Source organism: Podarcis cretensis (assembly GCF_951804945.1).
Source record: "Podarcis cretensis genome assembly, chromosome: 18".
Lineage (NCBI taxonomy): Eukaryota > Metazoa > Chordata > Lepidosauria > Squamata > Lacertidae > Podarcis > Podarcis cretensis.
Window position 1 is genome coordinate 4,426,434 of NC_137188.1, and position 24,515 is coordinate 4,450,948.

A 24,515-nucleotide genomic window follows, 5' to 3' on the forward strand; every position below is an offset into this window, starting at 1 on the left:
AATCTTTGAAGGGCTCGGGTCCTCAGAAGGTCTGAAGGTCTGGATGGAGCCATGCATTGACTTTCAAACCTCCCTTTCCAATTTATTTATTTTTAACCAGGAAATTAAAAGGAGAACGGAACCAGTGTCCTTCGGGCGACCTTGGAGGGGTTGGCGCTTCTGCGGCACGGCGGACCGTTATCGCTCGTGCATCAGCCTCTGCTCTGGTTATCTCGGTCCCCGCAGAGGTGGGGAGCGATGCTAAGGCATGCCATATCTGCTGAGAGGAAGCAGGAACATCGAGGCAGGAAGGGAGAGATAACAGAAGACGCTCAGGCTGGATGATGGCCAGAAAAAGAAGATCGATGCCAGAGACAAATGGGGAAAACAATGGAGGTTGCGATGGTCACCTGCTGGGGGTTCTTTAGCTGCGATTCCTATTTTGACTGCATCCTATTTTGTTGTTGTTGTTGTTGGCATCTGTCAGTCTCGAGAGGCAACGGAGTGTGCCTCTGGAGGTGAAGGCAAACGGCTGTAAGGAAAGCAGAGCAAGACGTTTGGCACCAGCTTGGCTGCAGGAGTTGCTGGAAGGAGGCGTACAAAGTGCCATCCAACTGCTTTAGGGACTCTGTTCCATTTTTGCAGAAGGTCTACTCCTGAGCCTTTTCATCTCCCAAAGATATCCCGGCCGCAAGACAGTGGAGGTTTAGGGTCAGAGTTTTCCTTCCCCTAGACTGGCTCCCTTCCCAGGTGGATGAGCCCCACCTGCCCCCTTTACAAGAAGGGAAGAAACCGCCTTCTTGACCGCTGGACCCATCTTGGTCTCGTCCACAGGGAGCCTGTGTTCGCCTGCAGGGAAAGCAGCAGGTTTTAACCCAGCCCTCCGTTGCTTTCGATGAAACTTAGGCTTGGGTGAATATGGCTTTTTGAAGTGGTCTTGGCTCACCTGGGAGTTAGGGGGTTTCCTCCAGATAGGGAGACCCAGCTCCCCCTAACTATTAGGAGTGTGATACATTTGGCTTCTAAAGGGTTAACCCTTTCCAAGGCTTGCTGTTTTCCTGCTTTCTGTAAATGCTGCAATTACCGCTCCAGACCCCACCTAATTAGGAGGCCTTGTTTTCCCCCCAGGAAAGGCTCAGCAGAGCTAATGATAATTAGAAAGAGGCGTCTGGGGGACGTCTCTAGATGGGATCCTCTGGCTAAGTCTTTTGCTGCAGGGTTGAGAACCCCAGTTCATCCATGGTGGGGGAGACAGGCGTTGGTCAAGGTGGGCTTTTGTGTGCGTCACATCCATTTACGGGCTGGAGAACTTTTCAAAAGAACACAAGAGTCATTTTGGACTCATCGCCGTCCATGGAGGCGCAGGTCAATTTTGCGTCCAGGGTTGCTGTCTACCAGCTGTATCTGAGACCCTACCTGCCTACATGCCCTGGCTATCTCCCACTTGGACTACTGCCATGAGCTCTCCGTGGGGCTGCCTTTGAAGGTGACTCAGAAACCACAGCTATTCCAGAATGCGGTAGCTAGACAGGTAACTAGTGGCCGCCGGGACCATATAATACTGGTCCTGAAAGACCGACGTTGGTTCCCAGTACATTTCTGAGCACAATTCAAGGTGTTGGTGCTGACCTTTAAAGCCCTAAACGGTCTCGGCTCAGTATACCTGAAGGAGCATCTTCACCCCCATCGTTCAGCCTGGACACAGAGGTCCAGCTCCGAGGGCCTTCTGGTGGTTCCCTCCCTGCGAGAAGCGAAGCTACAGGGAACCAGGCAGAGGGCCTTCTCGGTGGTGGTGCCCTCCCATCAGAATGTCAAGGAGATAAACAACTGTATGGCTTTTAGAAGACGTCAAAGAGATATCCAATTAACCACCTTTTGAAGAAGAAGAAGCAACGGAGGAAAATCAGATGATGGCACAGTTCAAACACTTTATTCCTTTTGGGAAGTTGGGTTTACAAATTTGGGGCAATATGTATATATTCTTTTTGTTTTTAATGCTGAAACTTTTCTCTGCAGAGAAGAGCAGCAACACTGGGGTATGTCCGGCGAATTGGGGTTGGGGGGGGGCTCATAACTGTCCTTGGGGGCCAGATGGGATCACATCGAGCAAAAAGGGAAGGCCCTGGTGCTAAAAACTGGGGAGAGAGGAAGATGATGCCAAATTAGTAGCCCAGTTTGCGTACACACACACACACACACACACACACACACACAGAAAGATGCGTGGCCCCTGCTGCTCTGACACCCCCATCTGAAACTCAGCAAGCATTCCTGGATTCAGCAGAGGAAAGAGGGAAAAGGAACACGCTGTTTTTTGAGCGGTCAGTTCGTGCCTTGGCAAGACGAGAGCCCTGCTGCCGCTGACCTGTGGCACAACGAGAACGAGGAAGGCTGTCCCTCATCGTGCAAAGCCCTCCTCAAAAACAGGAAGACGTCACCGAGCTGCACCTTGTTCCAAATTCACCTGAGCAAGGAAAGACCCCGTGCCAGAAGGGGGGCAGCAGTAAGGGGAGGCGAGATGAGATGAGATGAGAGGTGCATGCTCCCTGCTGATTTAAAAAGACCCCCCAAAGAAACCGTCTGTTGTTAAGAGAGTCAAAAGAGGGGCGCTGATCGCACGGCAAGAATGCAAAAAGGTGATGCCAAGCTCGGAGGCTTCACTGAGATGGGTGTGTGAGGATTTTCCACCCCCGCCTCCTCCTTACTCCCCCAGGTCCTGAGTGCGATGCCAGCCCTCCTGACCTAAGAAGCAGCTTATGGCTGCCAGATGAATCGGAGATGGAGGGACATTTGCGGCCTTCAAGACACTACTGGACCCCCAGCAGCCAGCAGGGTCAATGGTCAGGGACAACAGTGGCAAGAGATGGAGGGCAGCAGTATCTGGAGGGATAGAGGCACTGAATAAACAAGCAGAGCAAGAACTAAGCGAGGGCAGCAAGGCCTGGCAAGGGGCAGCCTCGGCCTCCTCCTTACAGAGAGGGCCACCCTACTTTGGGTGGCGAGAAGAGGCTTGCAGGATTGGGGAGGGGGCTCGCGGTTGTTGCCGAACGGATCCTCTGCACCAAACCGCCCTCCACAAACAGAGTAAAAGGCCAGTTTGGAAAACTGGAAAGCTAAGGAAGAACTCCTCTCCCTAAGGTGGCTAGCGTGGCAAAGTGATCTGCCCCCGCTTTTTCTCGCTTCTGCAATGTTGGGGGGCGGTACTTCTTTGTTGTTTCACCTGCAGGGGCTTTCATGCCTGCCCCACTGACCCACAACCCAATCTTGGAAGACATAATGACCTCTAAAGAAGAACTAGCTCCCGTCTTGAGACGCGATGTGGCAGAGCAAAGTGTTGTGATCTGGGGTTAGGAAGAGGAGGGGGTGGCACAGATTTTTGCTACACCTGAGTCTCCCCCAGCCCCCCAATCCAAAGCACAAAGAGGCAGGTGAAGACAGCACCGTCCCAGAGAGAGGAAGAAGGTTAGGTACCCGGGGCAATCCCATCTGGCCCAGCAGGAAAGGTTTCGGAGCCAATTTGAGCCTGCTTCCGCAGGAGATCAGGAAACCCAAATTTAAGGGGCGTGTCTGGGGAGGGGGGAGGTTTTCGAGTCCAACGGGGGAAGTCAGCGAGGGAATATTTAGTTGCACCTTAATTTTAATCCGTAGAGCGGAGATTGGAAGGGACCACCGTGGCCTTGGCTGCTCTTGAAAGGCGGTTCAGTGTTGGGGGGCGGAAAAAAGGAGGTGGTCTCTCTCTCTTTCTCCCTGCACCGTTTCCCACGCCCACACATGGGGGGGCTTCACCAGTCTCATTTCTGGCTGTTGTAAGCCGTGTGCCGCTGGTTCATGGGGTTCTCAGGCGACTTCATCCACTCTTTCTTGAGGAGCTGCTTCAGCTGCGAGAGGCGCATGTTGGGGTTCTCTTGCTTCAGCCGCGGAAGCTGGACCTCCTCGAAAGCCGTGAAGGCGGCCTTCATCCGGCGCTCAGGGTGGCGGTCCAGGTCGTCGGCAACGCTGGAGGTGGGGGGGAGAAATGAGAATCACAGAAATGTAAGAACTGCAGAGCTGGAACCAAGGATTATCTACAGTGGTGCCTCGCAAGACGAAAATAATCTGTTCCGCGATTCTCTTCGTCTAGCGGTTTTTTCGTCTTGCGAAGCAAGCCCATTGACGGCTTAGTGGATTAGCGCTATTAGCGGCTTAGCGGCTTTTAGTGGCTTAGCGGATCAGCTGATAAGCGGCTTAGCGGCTTAGAAAAAAGGGGGGAGGGGAAAAACCCCGCAGGAACTCGCAAAACATTTTCATCTTGCAAAGCAAGCCCATAGGGAAATTCGTTTTGCGAAGCGCCTCCAAAACGGAAAACCCTTTCGTCTAGCGGGTTTTCCGTCTTGCGAGGCGTTCGTCTTGTGGGGCACCACTGTAGTTTCAAGCTTAGTGGATCAGGGGAATGCTGCACATAGTATACCGTATTTTTTGCTCTATAGGATGCACTTTTCCCCCTCCAAAAATTAAGGGGAGATGTGTACACGTCCTATAGAGCGAATGCAGGCTGCGCGGCTAAGCCCAAAGCCAGAACAGGGAGACGGAGCGCTACAAAGCCTGTCTGGGAAGCCTCAAGCTTTTGGAGTGCAGCGGGAACTCGTGCTGCGCTCCAAAGGCTTTGGGTCAGCGAAAAGAACCCGAAGCCTTTGGAGCACAGCACAAGGTCCCGCTGCGCTCCAAAAGCTTTAGGGATCTTTGAGGCTGGTGGTCGGGGAAAGCAGCGCTTCCCCCCACCGCCAGCCCCACAAGCTCAGGGGACAGAGGGAAGGCAGCGCGCCGCCTTTGCGCTGCTCCCCGACCTCTTTGAGGCTTTTCCCCGAGGAGGGAGAAAGGAATGACTGGCCATGTCAGTCCCTTCTCCCTCCTGGTCGAAAAGCCCGCAGGAGCCGTGCGCTCCTTAAAGGGTGAGCGGCTCCTGTGGGCTTTTGCAAAAGCAGGGAGAAGGTCTGGGAGAAGCGCACAGGCCTGTCCGCTGCTCCCAGAGCTGGGGGGGGGGGGGAATCATATTTTCCCCCTTGATTTCCCCCTCTGAAAACTAGGTGCGCCCTATGGAGCGAAAAATACGGTAACTTGATTTCAACAAGACTTTTGACAAAGTCCCCTATGATATTCTTCGAGGAAGCTGGTGAGTTGAATGAAGGAACTGTTAGTGGGTTGATGGACTGAACCTAAAGGTAAAGGGACCCCTGGCCGTTAGGTCCAGTCGTGGCCGACTCTGGGGTTGCGGCGCTCATCTCGCTTTATTGACCGAGGGAGCCGGCGTACAGCTTCCGGGTCATGTGGCCAGCAGAACTAAGCCGCTTCTGGCGAAGCAGAGCAGCACACGGAAACTCTGTTTACCTTCCCACCAGAATGGTATCTATTTATCTACTTGCGCTTTGACGTGCTGTCGAACTGCTAGGCTAGCAGTTCTCATTAATGAGAGTACTCATTAACGGTTCCCCGTCATTCTGGGGGAAAGTGACCAGTTGGGTGCCGTGGGGATTTGTCCTGGGCCTGTAGTTCAACGTCTTTATAAACGACTTGGATGAAAGAATTGAGGTGATGCTCATCCAATTTGCAGATGGCACCAAACTGGTAGGGGGAGCTAATGCCGCAGAAAACAGAACCGGGATTTGAAATGACCTCAACAGTTCTATGATTCTATGATTTTAATACAGGAAAGGAGATTCCGACTAAAAATCAGGAAGAACTTTCTGACATTAAGAGCTGTTTGACTGTGGAATGGACTCCCTTGGGCGGTTGTGGACTCTCCTTCATTGAAGGGAAGAGATTCAAGCAGAGGTTGGGTGGTCAGGGATTCTTTTGCTGTGATTTCTGTATTCATAGAACAGTAGCATGGGAAGGGACCCCTAAGGGTCATCCAGTCCAACCCCTGGCAATGCAGGAATATCAGCTAAAGCACCTGTGACAGATGCCCACCCAACCTCTGCTTAAAAACCTTCAAGGAAGGGGAAGCCACAACCGTCCAAGGGAGTCCATTCCACAGTCTCAGTGTTTTGCCAGAAACTTCTTTTTTTGTCATTTGAATGCATCACTTCAGACCCTACTCTCCAGATCAGCAGGTAACCAACTTGCTCAATTTTCCATGGGGCAGCCCTTTCAATATTAGAAGATGGCTGTCATATCACCTCTCAGTCTTCTCTTTCTCTGAATAAATTTAGCGACTCTTCCCTAGCCGGACTCATCTCTGCCTCCTGCCTCCCTTCTCTCCTCTCCTGCTTCAGTTTCCACCTCTGATTCCAGACTTCCCTTGGGTTCCTCCCACCACTCTTTTGCATCCAGTCAGTCCATGACAACTGCCTAGGTCTCCTCCTCTCATGGGTTTTCCCCAAGCAATCAGAGACTGTGCCTGCGCAAAACCAACCTCTCCTCTGCCCTTTTCATGCCTCTCCTGGTTCTGGGAGACTAGCAGGGAGGGGAGCTGGTTGCAACAGGAGGGGGAGACATCCATGGCTCTTCACCACCCGGACTCATCTCTGCCTCTTGGCCTGCTTCAGCTCCTGCCTCTAATTCTGGACTTCTCTCTGCCATAGACTCTCCCTGCTCACCAAGCCATGTTGCCTCTTCAGCTTCTGCCACCTCCTCCTCCCAGTCTCAACCCTCTTCTCCCCCTGACCACTCATTGTTGCCCCCCCACCCCTCTCTGGACTTCTGGACTCTGAGCCTTCCTCCCTTGGGGGGTTCACTTCATGAAATCTGGCCCTCTTTGAAAAAAGTTTGGGCACCCCTGGCTTTGGAGCATCCGACAGGCCCCTGTGAGGGCAGGATGCTGGACTAGACGGGCCCCACTTTGTCCTCATTCAGCTGCTGCAGGACTCCTCCTAGGCTCTTAGGTCTCACGTATATTACCTGAGCACCGCAATGGCATCCTCGATGGTCCGTGCCTCTACAGCGCCTTCCTCCAGGACCCTGCGGTTGATGTTCTCTTCCAAGGGCATCTCAAGGTGACTCTTCAGCTTCTCTCCTGGCAGAGAAGGGGGTAAATGGAAGCACAGGTTAGCTGGAGGCCAAGCTTTTTTTAAAAAATGCAGCAATACATTGCAGGGGACTGGACTGGACCATCCTCAGAGTCCATTCTAACTCCATCATTTTAACGCCCTGCATTCTGTCAGTCACCCTCTGCTCTGGATGTGGCTGTGGTCTAAACCACTGAGCCTCTTGGGCTTGCTGATCAGAAGGTTGTCAGTTTGAATCCCTGCGACGGGGTGAGCTCCCGTTGCTCGGTCCCAGCTCCTGCCAACCTAGCAGTTCGAAAGCACACCAGTGCAAATAGATAAATAGGTACCACTGTGGCGGGAAGGTAAACAGCGTTTCCATGCACTCTGGTTTCCGTCACAGTGTTCCATTGTGCCAGAAGCGGTTTAATCCTGCTGGCCACATAAGCCGGAAAGCTGTATGTCTCCGGCTCCCTCGGCCTGAAAGTGCGATGAGCGCCACAACCACATAGTCGCCTTTGACTGGACTTAACCATCCAGGGGTCCTTTACCTTTTTTCACCTGGACTCCCAGCACCCGCTAGCCCAGGCATAGGCAAACTCCGGCCCTCCAGATATTTGGGACTACAATTCCCATCACCTCTAGCTACCAGGACCAGTGGTCAGGGATGGTGGGAATTGTAGTCCCAAACATCTGGAGGGCCGGAGTTTGCCTATGCCTGCGCTAGCCCATCATCTCCCGCTCACCAGGTTCCCCGTTCTCCTTCTGCTGCTCTTTCCGGAGCGCCTCGTCGATCTGCGCCCGGGTGACTTTGCCCGGGGGCAGCGGCTTGGGCGTCTTCCCCTTCAGCTTGGCATCCTCTTCTTCCAGGAGGCGCTGAAGCTCCTTCTTGCGCTCCACCTGCTCCAGGCGTCGTTTCTCGCGCTCTTCCTAAAGTGACCGGAGGGCGGGAGGGAGAGAGAGAAAAGAGTCTAGTCCTCAGTCTAGAGCCAGTGTGGTGTAGTGGTTAAGAGCGGTGGACTCGTAATCTGGTGAACCGGGTTCGCTTCCCCGCTCCCCCACCTGCAGCTGCTGGGTGACCTTGGGCCAGTCACACTTCTCTGAAGTCTCTCAGCCCCACTCACCTCACAGAGTGTTTGTTGTGGGGGAGGAAGGGAAAAGGAGATTGTTAGCCGCTTTGAGACTCCTTCGGGTAGTGATAAAGCGGAATATCAAATCCAAACTCCTCTTCTTCTTCATGATTCTGAATGAAGGATGGAGTTGAATAGGAGCACCGTGTTCTGCCTCTTACGGAGTCAGAAACACTTGAGCTCAACATTGTCTATACTGGCTGGCAACAATGGCTCTCTGGGGTTTCTGACTCGGGGGTCTCTCACACCCCCAATCTGGTGATGCCTTTGGGGACTGAGTTTGGGACAATCAGAATGCAAAGTCCAGTGTTAGAAACTCCAATATATCGCTTAACCTTAAGCCTAGGTTACCATCGTCGCCACAATGGAATATCTAGGAGCCTTTTGGCAATGGAATTTATTTTATTATTATTAAATTCATTTCTATACAGTGGTACCTCCGGTTAAGTACTTAATTCGTTCCGGAGGTCCGTTCTTAACCTGAAACTGTTCTTAACCTGAAGCACCACTTTAGCTAATGGGGCCTCCTGTTGTCGCCGCATCGCCAGGGCACGATTTCTGTTCTCATCCTGAAGCAAAGTTCTTAACCTGAAACACTATTTCTGAGTTAGTGGCGCCTGTAACCTGAAGCTTATGTAACCCAAAGTACCACTGTACTGCTTTCTATTTGAAAGAGGGAAAAAACCCCTCAAAAGCAGGTTTTCAACACATTAAAACTTCCAATAAAAGAGGAAGAAGAGGAGTTTGGACTTGATATCCCGCTTTATCACTACCCGAAGGAGTCTCAAAGCGGCTAACAATTTCCTTTCCCTTCCTTCCCCACAACAAACACTCAGTGAGGTGAGTGAGGATGAAAGACTTCAAAGAAGTGTGACTGGCCCAAAGTCACCCAGCAGCTGCATCTGGAGGAGCAGGGAATCGAACCCGGTTCACCAGATTACGAGTCCATCACTCTGAACCACTACACCACACTGGCTGTAACAATCCAGAATAAAAGAAATTCAGGAAAGTATTTCAGATCCTTCGGCAGGTGACATTTTGCTTTCCCTGTATTTATTTACCTACTTAATTTATAGAGCTTCCCCCTAGAGCTCTAGGAAGGCAGGGTGGTGTAAGGGTTAGAGTGTCAGACCTGGGAGATCAGGGTTCAAATCCCCACTCAGCCCTGAAGCTCACTGGGTGACCCTGGAGTCAGTCCCAGCCTCTTGGCCCACCTCACAGGGTTGTTGTCGGGATTAACGGAGGAATGGGGTGAACCATGTACTCCTTGGAGAAAAAGGTGGGAGATAAATGCTGACCAGAGGGGCCAGCCAGGTGATGCCAGTCGCCAACCTGGTGCCCAGAGATCTCCACGTGGCTGTAACTGGACCCGCGCCAGTCGCAAAACGTGCCTGGGGGATTTTGAGCACTACCACTGAGCTATGGCCCTCCCCCGGTGCATGGACTACAATTCCCATAACTCCCAGATAGCCTGGCTGCATGATACCAGGGAGGATGGTATCTGTAAGCCCAAAACATCTGAAGTTTGGGGAAAGCTGGCCTGCAATACAAGCCTTCCGAAATAATCAAAGACAGCGATCCATTCAACGATTCGTCAAGAAGCGCAGCTAAGCCCAAGATCAACGGCGCGGAAAGCCCAACATGCCCGTTAACACCTCCCAGCTGGCCAAGGTGGTACAGAAAGCAATTTGTGCTTTGGATCTGGTCAATAGCAATCAACAAATCCAAAAGCCCAGGAGATGCATTAAGACCAGGAGTCAATAAGACCAGAGACTCTTTCGAATTGGAAAAGCCGTGTCTCAAAGCGCCCCTCCCCATGCATTTCGCCCAGATGAGCCATCAGATCATTTAACATTTGAAGATTCAGAGCAGATGAAAGAAAGGTGTTCCCCTCTGTGGCGGAGAGTTGAACTGTGGAACTCCCCGCCACAGGAGGAAGTGAAGACCATGACTTTGAGAACTGCAGGAGGAGCAAGGAAGAGAGGAGAGGTGTTCAGGGATATTTTAAAAAAAAAAAATAGCTGTGTGCCCTTGTTTTATATTATATTATTATTATTATTATTATTATTATTATTATTATTATACTGCTCTACACCTGCAGGTCTCAGGGAGGTTCACAATATAAAATCACATAGTAATACTATAATAATAACAACAATAATTTATTATTTATACCCCACCCATCTGGCTGGGCTTCCCCAGCCACTCTGGGCAGCTTCCAACAGAATATTAAAATATGGTAATACATCAAACATTAAAAATTAATGAATGCTAGAATGATGTTGGACAGAAATTAAATGGTTACCAGCTGTAATGTAAAGGCGGAATTATAAGTTAAAATAAGTTATATCAATGTTGCAACAAGGATTTTGCTGAATTAAGAAGTTGAACTGGAATACAAAAGGGGGAGGTGAGAGGAGGTCCGGGATATAAGGTAATGGAAATAAGAATTGGGAATTATATTTGTTCTGTTTTGTCTTAAATGTGTATTTTTGCTTTTTTTGTCTATTGTTTTTCTTTGTGTATAAAATTGGAAAATCTTAATAAATATTTATAAAAAAAACAAAAAAAAACATTAAAAGCTTCCCTAAACAGAGCTGCCTTCAGATGTCTTCTAAATGTCAGGCAGTTGTTCTTCTCTTTGACATCTGATGGGAGGGTGTTCCACAGGGTGGGAGCCACCACCGAGAAGGCCCTCTGCCTGGTTCCCTGTAACTTGGCTTCTCGCAGTGAGGGAACCGCCAGAAGGCCCTTTGCGCTGGACCTCAGTGTCCGGGCAGAACGATGTGGGTGGAGACGCTCCTTCAGGTATACAAACAAAATCATATCTATCTATCTATCTATGTTATAATACAAACAATTTGATCTCTTTACATGTTTTTTTGTGCTTTGTTTTGTATGTTTCATTTTATGCATTGTGATTCGCCATTATTTTTTATTGATTATAGTTTAGCAATTCTTTAATGTAACTGTTAGGTGCAAATTGCTTAAGTGTTATTTATTAATACGTATTTAATTTTACTGCTTACTATTATACTCTAATGGATGATGGAATAATGCATAACTTGATATACAGCAAGTTGTGGGGTTTTTTGAAGTTATGTTTTTATTATGACTTTCTTTTTGTATTAGATCTATGGTCTGCCTGAAACCCTGGAGAGCTGCTGGCAGTCAGTGTGGGCAATACAGAGCTAGACAGACGCCAATGGATCTGGCTCAAGGTGAGGCAGCTGGCCTTATAGGTTCGCATCCCATTCAAGATTTGAGAATGGCGGAGGAGAAATTGGCTGTTCTGGCCGAGGCTGAATCCTCACCAGAAAGAGGAAGTTGCTCTTGCATAATAAATAATAATAATAATAATAATAATAATAATAATAATAATAATAATAATAATTTTATTTATATCCCGCCCTCCCCAGCCGAAGCCGGGCTCAGAGCGGCTAACATCAAATGTATAACACATTAACAAAAAAATCAGACAATCAATTAAAATACATCCTCAAATCAGATCAGGATCAGAATAAAATCCAATCAGATGGCAACCCGCAGATTAGGGATTTGGGACCTTAAATGCTCACCAGGCCCAACTGTTTGTGCTGAACTTATATGGGCCTGTGAGAAAAATTGGGAGGCCACTTTCATGCAAGTTCTTATGAAAGGGGAGAGGGAGTCAGGCTGCACCCTGACCAAAGGCCTGGCAGAACAGCTCCGTCTTGCAGGCCCTGCGGAAAGATGTCAAGTCCTGCAGGGCCCTAGTCTCTTGGGGCAGAGCATTCCACCAGATCGGGGCCACAACCGAAAAGGCCCTGGCTCTAGTTGAGGCCAGCCTAACCTCTCTGTGGCCTGGGACCTTCAGGATGTTTTTGTTTGAAGACCGTAAGTTCCTCTGTGGGACATACCAGGAGAGACAGTCCCGTAGGTACGTGGGTCCTAAGCCGTATAGGGCTACCTTAAACCTGATCCTGTACTCCACCGGGAGCCAGTGCAGCTGGTATAGCAGCGGGTGAATGTGATCCCACGGCGAGGACCCCGTAAGGAGTCTTGCCACGGCATTCTGCACCCGCTGGAGTTTCTGGGTCAGTCTCAAGGGCAGCCCCACGTAGAGCGAGTTACAATAATCCAGTCTGGAGGTGACTGTCGCGTGGATCACAGTGGCTAGGAAGCAGAGAGAGAGAGATCACGGAATTATAGAGCTCAAAGGGACCCCCAAAGCCATCTAGTCCAACCTCCTGCCACACAGAAGATGGAAGTGTTGGGGGCAGGGAGGGAGAGAGAGGATGGAAACAGACAGAGAACACTCTGCATCCCTGGGGCCAGCGAGTTCGTGTCACCATGGAAGCATGATCAAATTAACCCAGGTGGTCTGATCCAAAGGATGCGTCCCGCCCCAGGGGACAGGTCGATGTCACGGAGATGCAGGGCTGAAACTGGAACCTCACCGAGACGGGAGCAATGCCGCCCTTGGTCTGGCACACTTTCAAGGCTCCCGAATTACGGAGGTGCCTTTAATTAAGCTCTCTGGGCCTCCCCCTTGGGACCTTCTGCATGCAAAGCAAGCATCCTTGCCGCCCATTTCTCCCCTCGCCACCCCACAAAAGGGAAATGAGACACTACAGGATTCATCCAAAGAGACAGAAGAGAGGGACAAACCTGTTCTGTGTTTCCAAAAGCTCGCAAACCAGCTAGAGAGATTTATCCGTTGCTGCCGCCTCCTGGGCAGAAGGGAGAAGTGCCCCTTCGCCGAATGGAGCGTGAAAGGTGTTGTCTGCCTGCTCTAGAAGATTCCAGCGTCTACCCAAGTAACACAGACCATTGGGTCACCTGGCTCACCTATTGGCTAGCACTGGTTGGCAGCAGCAGTTGCGGGGGGGGGGGTCTTCCCCAGCCCCTCCAGGAGCCACTGCAGAATGAACCTGGGGGCTCATGCAGGTTCTCTGCTCTTGAGCTCCGTCCCATCCCCAAAATATAAAACAAGATTCTATCTAGTCATCATGGTAATAATAATAATAATAATGATGATGATTTATAATGGGGACCTGCCTAAGCTAGATGGCTTTCAGGCAAAATTTCTACGATCTCTGCTGCAGGTACCCAACTGTGTCCCCAACTCCATACTTCTGTTAAAGGTAAAGGTAAAGGGACCCCTGACCATTAGGTCCAGTTGTGGCCGACTCTGGGGTTGCGGCGCTCATCTCGCTTTATTGGCCGAGGGAGCCGGCGTACAGCTTCTGGGTCATGTGGCCAGCAGGACCAAGTCGCTTCTGGCGAACCAGAGCAGCGCACGGAAACACCGTTTACCTTCCCGCCGGAGCGGTATCTATTTATCTACTTGCACTTTGATGTGCTTTCGAACTGCTAGGTGGGCAGGAGCAGGGACCGAGCAACGGGAGTTCACCCCGTCTCGGGGATTCGAACCGCTGACCTTTTGATCAGCAAGTCCTAGGCTCTGTGGTTTAACCCACAGCGCCATCCGCGTCCCTTATACTTCTATTAGAAGCTGGTGAATGCCCAATTTCAACTAAAGCGTGGTGGGCTGCCCTAAAACATTGGCTCAGGATTTCAGTGTTTGATCTAGGGAAGGGTTTGTTCCAACACATGACCAATGAGGAGTTTGTCAGCAAAAAACCATGGCTAGAAAAGCCACCTCTATTACTCTGTCACCCTCCCTAACTTTATTACCTGGGTTATGAAGGCATCCTAAAGACGTTAAAGCAAAGATTATGGGAGATTATGGGAAGACATTATGGGATAATGTACACAGTGACATGCAGTGTGTAGTCCTCTGGCAGTAGGAGTACAATATGGGCATGTCTTTAAATTAACACCTTACATTAAAAACCTGACATTACCAAATTAACGAAGGTTATTCACCAAAGCCAGACTAAATGTCTTTCCCTCTTGCAGTTTTGGATGGCAGGTTGAGAGGAGTTCCCTAACAGCACAGACTTCGCTCGTGCGCTCAAGATATCGATCCTATAAAACATATTTTGCTGCACTGTGCGAAATATGAGCAAGCCAGGGCTGAACCGATATTACCCTTGCTCATACCGTACCCAGCAAAATCAGAGGCTCACTATGTCAGGTTCCTAACGGAAGACCGGACAAACGCTAGAACATTAGCAGTGGCAAAGTTCTTATCGGTGGTTGCAAGAACCAGTGATCCCTATCTTTAAGTCTGAACAAAATGCTTGTTTAACCTGGAGGTAGGCTGTCTGAATTGTGCATTGCTTTGTAACGATTTGTTGGGTCTCTGGACCGTAATAAAGATTGATTGATTAAATAATTTATTATTTATACCCCACCCATCTGGCTGCGTTTCCCCAGGCACTCTGGGCAACTCCCAACAGTTCACGATAAAACATCAAAAACTTCCCTATGCAGGGCTGCATTCAGATGTCTTCTAAAAGTCAGATAGTTGTTTATTTCCTTGACATCTGAAGGGAAGGTGTTCCACAGGGCGGGCGCCACCACCAAGAAGGCCCTCTGCCTGGTTCCCTGTAACCTCACTTCTCGCAGGGAGGGAACCGCCAGAAGGCCCTCGGCGCTGGACCTCTGTGTCTGGGCAGAACGATGAGGGTGGAGACGCTCCTTCAGCTATACTGGGCTGAGGCCATTTAGGGCTTTAAAGGTCAGCACCAACACTTTGAATTGTGCTCGGAAATGTACTGGGAGCCAATGTGGGTCTTTCAGGACCAGTGTTCTATAGTCCCGGCGGCCGCCCCCAGTCACCAGTCTAGCTGCCGCATTCTGGATTAGTTGTAGTTTCCAGGTCACCTTCAAAGGTATAAACAAAGGGCCTGGATTAAATTGGGATTAAATTGGGATCTTAGCAAGTTGCTGGACACCAGTGCAGGCTATCCGTGAATCTAGGCCTGTATTGGTTACACTGGCTGGCAGCAGCTCTCCAGGGTTTTTTGCAGGTGCAACCCAGCCAGATGGGCAGGGTATAAGTATATTAGTAGTAGTAGTAGTAAGTAAAGGTAAAGGGAACCCTGAGCATTAGGTCCAGTCGCTCATCTCGCTTTATTGGCCGAGGGAGCCGGCGTACAGCTTCCGTGTCATGTGGCCAGCATGACTGAGCTGCTTCTGGTGAACCAGAGCAGCACACGGAAACGCCTTTTTCCTTCCTGCCGGAGCAGTACCTGTTTATCTACTTGCACGCTGACATGCTTTCAAACTGCTAGGTTGGCAGGAGCAGGGACTGAGCAACGGGAGCTCACCCCGTTGCGGGGATTCGAACCGCCGACCCTGTTATTATTATTATTAGTGGTGGTATTATTATAAAGCTGGGGATTGCAGTAGGGACCTTTCACACACCCAAACGTGGCACTCTACCTGTGAGCTACAGGTCTTGGCTAGGGCATTAAAGGAGGGACAGTAATTCTGGTGGGGGCATGTTGTGCTCCTCCTGGGGTCGTTTGCCCACCTGCACTCAGCATTCACCTGTGGCTCCTGGAAGCTGCCAGGAGGCGACAGCGGCCACAATCCCAGAATGGCTCCAACTGGCTGGCTGAACCAGGTGAGGGGAGCTGATGGGTCTCAGACCCTCGGCGAGTTAGGGGCTTCCCCTGCATGCGAAGACAGGCTCTGGTGGACGGAATGGACGAGACCAAGAGTGGACCCCATGGTCAAGAAGGCGGTTTCTGCCCATGCTGTAGAGGGAAGTGAAGGGCCGGTGGGGCTTGTCTCCTATCTAGGAGAAGGAAAACTGTGACCCCAAATCTCTGCTGCCTTGCGGGATATATTTGGGAGACGAAAAGGCTTAGGAGAAAACCCCTACACAAATTCACAGTGGAGACACTAAGGTGGTTGGGTGGCACTTTGTATGCCTTATTCCGGCAACTCCTGCAGCCAAGCTGGTGCCAAACATCTTGCTCTGCTTTCCTTTGGACCCCATCAGTGAGGCTGAGAGGGGGGTCTTAATGTCTGTGCAGCCCAGGACACACACACACACACACACACACGGCCCAGGCTTTGTCGCCCCAGGAAGGCCATTTCAGTGCTGCTAGCCCGGCAAAAGCATCTTGAGAAGTAGAGACATCACCTTGCCAACAAAGGTCCGTATAGTTCAAGCTCTGGTTTCCCCAATAGTGATGTATGGAAGTGAGAGCTGGACCATCAAGAAGGCTAATCGCCGAAGAATGGATGCTTTTGAATTCTGGTGCTGGAGGAGACTCTTGAGAGTCCCATGGACTGCAAGAAGATCCAACCTCTCCATTCTGAAGGAAATCAGCCCTGAGTGCTCACTGGAAGGACAGATCCTGAAGCTGAGGCTCCAAGACTTTGGCCACCTCATGAGAAGACTCCCTGGAAAAGACCCTGATGCTGGGAAAGATGGAGGGCACAAGGAGAAGGGGATGACAGAGGACGAGATGGTGGGACAGTCTTCTCGAAGCTACAAACATGAGTCTGACCAAACTGCGGGAGGCAGTGGAAGACAGAAGTGCCTGGCGTGCTCTGGTCCAGGGGGTCACGAAGAGGCGGACACGACTAAACAACAACAACAACAGCCCGGCCAAAAACAACACAGGAGGCAGCAGTCACAGGCTTCAGGTGAAGAAAGGGTGACACACCCCAGATCGGATCCTGCCCTTCCAGATTCCTGGGAGGTGATTATGCCCTGAAGTGCTCAGAAGGGGGAAGTCAGACCGGTCAGAAGAGTCACAAAACCACATTACTTGTCTCAGGTTGGGCAATTCAGAGAGTGTCTGGTCTGCTTAAGAATGCCAGAAAATGCCCACCGACTCCAAGTTTGCCCATGATGGAGTGGGGATTCGAACCCTGATTTCCCAGGTCCTACTCCAGCACTCTCACCACCCCACTTCTGCCATGGGGCAACTTTAAAAATCTAGTCAGTAAATAAATAAGGGGAAGGCAAAATGCCACTTAAAGAAGGATCTAAAAGATTCTTGAAGCCTGGATTTGTTTTATTCTGATTTGTTGTTTGAATGCGTTGTCAACTGCTTTGAGGTCTCCCCTGCCCCCTTTGAAGTGGTGCATGCTCTGGTTATCTCCCGCTTGGACTACTGCAATGAGCTCTACGTGGGGCCACCTTTGAAGGTGACCCGGAAACTGCAACTAATCCAGAATGCGGAAGCTAGACTGGTGACTGGGAGTGGCCGCCAGGACCATACAGTGGTGCCCCGCAAGACGAACGCCTCGCAAGACGGAAAACTCACTAGACGAAAGGGTTTTCCGTTTTGGAGGCGCTTCGCAAAACGAATTTCCTATGGGCTTGCTTCGCAAGACGAAAATGTCTTGCGAGTTCCTGCGGGTTCCCCCCCTTTCCCCCCCTTTTTCTAAGCCGCTTATCTGCTTATCCGCTAAGCCACTAAAAGCCGCTAATAGCGCTAATCCGCTAATCCGTCAATGGGCTTGCTTCGCAAGACGAAAAAACCGCTAGACGAAGAGACTCGCGGAACGGATTCTTTTCGTCTTGCGAGGCACCACTGTATATTGAAAGACCTACATTGGCTCCCAGTACATTTCCGAGCATATTTCAAAGTGTTGGTGCTGACCTTTAAAGCCCTAAACGGCCTCAAAGGCCCAGTATATCTGAAGGAGCATCTCCACCCCCATCGTTCTGCCCGGACCTTCTGGTGGTTTCCTCACTGCGAGAAGCCAAGTTACAGGGAACCAGGCAGAGGGCCTTCTCAGTGGTGGCACCCGCCCTGTGGAACGCCCTCCCACCAGATGTCAGAGAGAATAACAACTACCAGTCTTCTAGAAGACGTCTGAAGGCAGCCCTGTTAAGGGAAGCTTTTAATGTTTGATGCATTACTGTATTTTAATTTTTGTTGGAAGCCACCCAGAGTGGCTGGGGAAGCCCAGCCAGATGGGTGGTGTATAAATAATAAATTGTTGTTGTTGTTGTTATTATTATCATTATCATTATCACTATTATTATTGCAGTATAGAAATGAAGGAAATAATAACCGTAATCATTATAAGGTTCAATGTAAAAAAAAGAAGAACTTGGGTTTGTTGTGGGTTCTTGGTTTCATTTTTATGATGTATTTTGTGTTTTCATTTTGCAGCCGCTCTGAGAACCGCAGGCGGCATACAAATTTAACAAATAATAACAAAACAATAACGAACATTTTCATTCCTATGCCGCTCCCTGGAGAAGACCCTGATGTTGGGAAAGATGGAGGGCACAAGGAGAAGGGGACGACAGAGGATGAGATGGTTGGACAGTGTTTTCGAGGTTACCAGCATGAGTCTGACCAAGCTGCAGGGGGCAGTGGAGGACAGGAGTGCCTGGAGTTCTCTGGTCCATGGGGTCACGAAGAGTCGGACACGACTAAACGACTAAACAACAACAACAACAATAACTCCGAAGCAGCTGACAATACTTGAAAAGATCAAATCAAACCATTTGGAACGAAACGAGTTCAAGCTTCCGGACGAGAATGTTTCAGAGCCTTCTCTCAGTGGCGTTTGGCTTTGCCCGTATTTATTTCCTGACTTAATTTGTACAGCTAATTTAATAAATAAAATGAATAAACAAATTAAAAAGACGCTTAGACATTCTGCTGTGGCGACCGCAAGCTCGGTTTAAGGTGCATATACGTTTGAGTTTCTAAGGCAGCTCACTCTGCTCCTCTTCCCTTTGCAACCTGGCAGAGAATTTGGGGGGGGACCCCGTTCCCCCCCCTTCCGGCCAGCCCCTCCCCGCTCACCTTCCTCTGCTCCTTCCTCATGACGTGTTTGTCCTCGTCTTTCCAGAAGGCATCTTCCAGCTCTTTCTGCTTCTTGGCATCAGCTGCTGCCTTGGCCTCCGCCTTCCTTGCCCGGGCGGCTGCCGACTTGGTGTTCTCCCCTTGGAACTTTTTGGGCATCCCTCAGGGTGCTCTGGCCTGGCGGGGGCAAAAGAGGGGTTTGCAAAGGTGTTTTTTGTTTTATTTTCAATTTTGCACTCGGAGCGACCTGCGCCGTAAAAGCAAAAGCCACCGAGATGTTAGGTAAGGTAAATGGACCCCTGACCATTAGGTCCAGTTGCGGCCGACTCGGGGGTTGCGGCGCTCATCTCGCTTTATTGGCCAAGGGAGCCGGCGTACAGCTTCCGGGTCATGTGGCCAGCAGGACTAAGCCGCTTCTGGCGAACCAGAGCAGCGCACGGAAACGCCGTTTACCTTCCCGCCGGAAGGATACCTATTTATCTACTTGCACTTTGACGTGCTTTCGAACTGCTAGGTGGGCAGGAGCAGGGACCGAGCAACGGGAGCTCACCCCGTCTCGGGGATTCTGCAATGCAGAAATCTCAGCTCATGCCTCCATGACAGGTGGCCATCTAAAGGTAAAAGGTAAAGGTACCCCTGCCCGTACGGGCCAGTCTTGACAGACTCTGGGGTTGTGCGCCCATCTCACTTAAGAGGCCAGGGGCCAGCGCTGTCCGGAGACACTTCCGGGTCACGTGGCCAGCATGACATCGCTGCTCTGGCGAGCCAGAGCCGCACACGGAAACGCCGTTTACCTTCCCGCTGGTAAGCGGTCCCTATTTATCTACTTGCACCCGGAGGTGCTTTCGAACTGCTAGGTTGGCAGGCGCTGGGACCGAGCAGTGGGAGCGCACCCCGCCGCAGGGATTCGAACCGCCGACCTTTCGATCGGCAAGTCCTAGGCGCTGAGGCTTTAACCCACAGCGCCACCTGGGTCCCAGGTGGCCATCTAACCTCTGCTTAAAAACCTCTAAGGAAGGTGTAGGTAGCTATAGTTACAGGCTGCATACACACATCATATTTGAGGCACTGGATCCCACACACCCCGCCTCCCCTCCCCGAATCATTTGAAAACAGCTGAAGGTCTTTGGGAAGTGGAACCACTTAATGGTCTTCTCTGCTTGTGGCAGCCATTGTAACCATGAAATCAGAGGGTTGGGCCCCCCCAGGGTCATCCAGTCCACCCCCCCTGCAATGCAGATATCTCAGCTCATGCCTCCATGACAGGTGGCCATCTAACCTCTGCTTAAAAACCTCCGAGGAAGATGATGTGCTGTGTGGCTTTAAATTTTATTTTTACAGACACGCCATGGGCCACCAGTGATCTCCAGACCACAATTTTGGGACCTTTGATCTAAAGCACACGACTTTGCTCCAAGGATCCCTTGCATTTTAACCTGTATTTTAAATTGGTTCCCCCCCCCTATTATGTTTTTACTGTAATTTTACTGGTGTTAGCCGCCCTGAGCCTGGCTCTGGCCGGTGAGGGCGGGGTATAAATAAAATTTATTATTAATTCTATATATAAAATATATACCGCACTTCATCGAAAGATCTCAGGGCAGTTCACAGTATAAAATGCAAGATAAAACACAAGTAAATAATTAAACAATTTTATGGCGTGTCTGTATGCAGCTACAGTTTGTGTGTAATAATGCTTACAAAATCTTGCAACACTGCTATATATATACAGATCAGGGGCGTGCAAACTATGAACCCAGAGGACCTGCATGCAAACATGGTAAAGCAATATATTTCCAAAGACTAGAGAATGGAAAGTGACCACCAGGCGATTGAAAATAAAACTTAAAAACTATCTAAAATACAATTAGGGCATTAAAAACAAAATTAAGGTGAGGTGGGCAGACTGCTAGAATTAAAGAAAAAAATGAGGAAAATTTGCTTTAAGAAGGGAAATATTTTGTGGGTTATTTAAAAATATATATCATGGTCATATTAAAACGTATGCAGGACTTGAAGCATAGCAACAGATGAGAAATAGTAGTTTAATAAGTTTGAATTAAAGTATATAATGGGTAAAATATTAAGTAACACAGCAGCTTTATACAGTAAGGAAAGAACACCATGGAAAGGGTGGCTGGGAAGTCAACGGAGAGGAGAGATTTGCACTGAGTGTTGCCTAAAAGAATTTGCAAAATCTGATAATTCAGTAACAAAAAAATATCAAAATTTAAGAGCTGTATGCAAAAGTATGCCAAAACGAAGAAAGCAAAAGCCAAACACACGAGAGCACTTTCACAATTTATAACAATAATAATAATAATAATAATAATAATAATGTGATTTGGGGATACAGAAGAAGCAGCTGGCACGAAGTAAACAAAGGGCTCGATTTATTTATTTTTAAAGGACACATTTTATTCAATGGGAGATTAATAAGAAGAGCTAATAAAATGCATTGCAAGGTTGGAGATATTTCTTTTCTTTTCTCTCCTCCTTCCCCTTTCTCTCTTTCCACCCCATGGCTTTTGGGGGGCCTCCCCCTCCCCCCTCAAGGCAGCCCCTTGCCCCATAAGTCGGGGAGGGGGGGTCTCGCAATCCCCTGCCATCCTGCCCCACCCAACCCTCCCCTTACCTGACGCCTCCACCTCCGGCCGTCGCAGCCTTTGTCCGTCACGCCCCCGCCTCCCTTTTCGAAAGCCACCCCTCCATGGGGCGCGGAAAAGGGGGGGGGGAATAGTCTCGCCGCCGCCGCCGCCGCCATTTTTGTTGAGGGCGGTTTCCATGTTTGTTGAGGGCAAAGCCAGCATTTCCCCCCCCCTCCATTCCCCAATTTTTTGTTCCACTGCCTTTTCTTCGCTTCCTCACGGCAGACCGTAGGGCCAGTGATGTGTGGGGAAGGGAAAGAAAGAAACGCCCCCCCCCTTTCTCCACTTCTTCAGCAGCATTTCGAATTAATGTTGCCCAATACAAAGATGGCGTCGGCCACGACACGGAAGTGCCCGGGAGCAAAAGGGAGCAGTATGCCCACTACTAAGATGGCCGCTGGCTCCTTACGTGAAAGCGTGACCGGTTCCGAGATGGCGCCTGCTCTCACACTCTATAGGCTTTTCTTAGATCTATGGGTGAATCCAAGATGGCCGCGGGACCTCGCCCGAAGCAAACATGGCGGCAACCGCCTTCACGCTGCCCTTTGCCATGATGGCCGACCCGTCGCCTTGGAAACGGCTGTACCAGCTTGTCTTAGGGCCTAAGAAGCTTTGTGTAAGTTTTTATGTTGTGTTAAATGTAATGTTTTTCTTTTGTGTTTTTGTCTGTGTGTTATAAGAGAAAACTAATAAACTTTTTTTTTTGGGGGGGGGGAGAAGCTTTGTGTAAGGGCAGCGACCGCCACAAAGATGGCGGATTCGGCTACACAAACCACATTGGTTTATTATGATTTTCAAAAGTCTCGTTTTTTGTGTGTTTTTTAAAGGCAAACCCGAGACCACAGGAAAAAGAAAACAAAAAAGGCGACAGGGCGAAAGCAAGGAAGGTTTGGGGCTCAGTAATGGAAAGCAGCCCCCAGCATTGGCAATACTAACAGACTTGTTGCAGCTGGACCCAAATGGGTTTTACTTCTGAGTAGTCACGCACAAGGGACGCAGGTGGCGCTGTGGGTTAAAGCCTCAGCGCCTAGGGCTTGCCGATCGAAAGGTCGGCGGTTCGAATCCCTGCGGCGGGGTGCGCTCCCGCTGCTCGGTCCCAGCGCCTGCCAACCTAGCAGTTCGAAAGCACCTCCGGGTGCAAGTAGATAAATAGGGACCGCTTACCAGCGGGAAGGTAAACGGCGTTTCCGTGTGCGGCTCTGGCTCGCCAGAGCAGCGATGTCACGCTGGCCACGTGACCCGGAAGTGTCTCCGGACAGCGCTGGCCCCTGGCCTCTTGAGTGAGATGGGCGCACAACCCCAGAGTCTGTCAAGACTGGCCCGTACGGGCAGGGGTACCTTTACCTTTACCTTTTAGTCACGCACAGGGATTGCATTGCAAGGCTGCAACCTTCAATGCACTTTTGGTTGCAATCTTAGGACAGCTTATGAGGTTTAGGTAATTGGTCCCCGCTTTAAAAAAAAAAAGTATTTCTGGGTCGTCTGAAAGACCAGTTTCATTTCAGGTGCTTTTTCCTACGTCACATCCCTGAAAACTTCAGCACGTTCGCGAGAGTAATAAAACAACAAAGTTCAAATCTCAAATTATTCTAATTGCAAACCGAAACCGCATACACATCTCCATTCGCCGCTCGTCTCGAACCCAAATTCCAAACTACAGATCTTCAGGCCGCAATCCTTCATACAGTGGTTCCTCGCAAGACGAATGCCTCGTAAGACAAAAAACTCGCAAGACAAAAGAGTTTTTCGTTTTTTGAGTTGCTTCGCAAGACGAATTTCCCTATGGGCTTGCTTCGCAAGACGAAAACGTCTTGCAAGTTTTTTTCCTTTTTCTTAAAACCGTTAATCCTATGGGAATCCGTGCTTCGCAAGACGAAAAATTCGCAAGACGAAAAAACTCGCAGAACGAATTAATTTCGTCTTGCGAGGCACCACTGTAATAAAATAATAATGGTGGCGATTGTTGTTGTTATTTTATTTATTTGTACCCCTCCCATCTGACTGGGTTGCCCCAGGTACTTTGGGCGGCTTCCAACATATATAAAAACATAATTAAAAAGCTTCCCTATACGTACAGTGGTGCCTCGCAAGACGAAAAGAATCCGTTCTGCGAGTCTCTTCGTCTAGCGGTTTTTTCGTCTTGCGAAGCAAGCCCATTAGCGGATTAGCGGTTTAGCGGCTTTTAGCGGATAAGCGGTTAAGTGGATAAGCGGCTTAGCGGCTTAGAAAAGGGGGGGGGAGGGAAAAAAAGTCGGAAAAACTTGCAAGACGTTTCGTCTTGCGAAGCAAGCCCATAGGGAAATTCGTTTTGCGAAGCACCTCCAAAACGGAAAACCCTTTCGTCTAGCGGATTTTTCGTCTTGCGAGGCATTCGTCTTGCGGGGCACCACTGTATTTACTGAAACAGGCAGTCACCCGGGTTAGTGGATCTTGCATCATTACGCATCTACCAAATAAATAAGTGACGCGGTAGGTTTTTGTCTCCCACCAAATCCGCCTCCTCATTCTGGCTAATAATAACAGTTTTAATAATAATTTTATTATAATTTTATAATTATAATTATTATAATTTTATTATTTCTATGTGGCTTGTCTGCCTGAGTTGCCCCAGTGGGATGTCCAGTCTTGCTCATGTATTTGAATTGCTGACCAGTTAGCAGTTCCCCACAATTCCTTGCCACACTCCTGCCAGCAGCCATTTTCTGCCCTCCTGTTCCAACCAGGAAACACCATCAGAGCACTCCTGACATATGGTTGTCAAGCCTCTGCTTCAAGACCTCCAAAGAAGGAGACTCCACCACACTCCTGGGCAGCAAATTCCACTGTCAAACAGCTCTTACTGTCAGGAAGTTCTTCCTAATGTTTAGGTGGAATCTTCTTTCTTGTAGTTTGGAGCCATTGCTCCGTGTCCGCTTCTCTGGAGCAGCAGAAAACAACCTTTCTCCCTCCTCTATGTGACATCCTTTTATATATTTGAACATGGCTATCATATCACCCCTTAACCTCCTCTTCTCCAGGCCAAACATGCCCAGCTCCCTTAGCCGTTCCTCATAAGGCATCGTTTCCAGGCCTTTGACCATTTTGGTTGCCCTCCTCTGGACACGTTCCAGTTTG

General features: G+C 49.7%; 1 protein-coding gene across 1 annotated transcript; it reads right to left on the reverse strand.

Moving 5' to 3' along the window:
• Positions 1-1,887: 1,887 nt before the first annotated feature.
• On the reverse strand, positions 1,888-21,496 carry CCDC124 (coiled-coil domain containing 124). Its single transcript, XM_079960984.1, has 5 exons — positions 21,389-21,496; positions 18,754-18,930; positions 7,688-7,871; positions 6,856-6,970; positions 1,888-3,975 (listed from the first exon to the last, which is right to left on the reverse strand). The coding sequence occupies exons 2-5, from the start codon at positions 18,910-18,912 to the stop codon at positions 3,771-3,773; spliced, it is 663 nt and encodes a 220-aa protein (XP_079817110.1). The 5' UTR covers positions 18,913-18,930; positions 21,389-21,496; the 3' UTR covers positions 1,888-3,770.
• Positions 21,497-24,515: the final 3,019 nt, after the last annotated feature.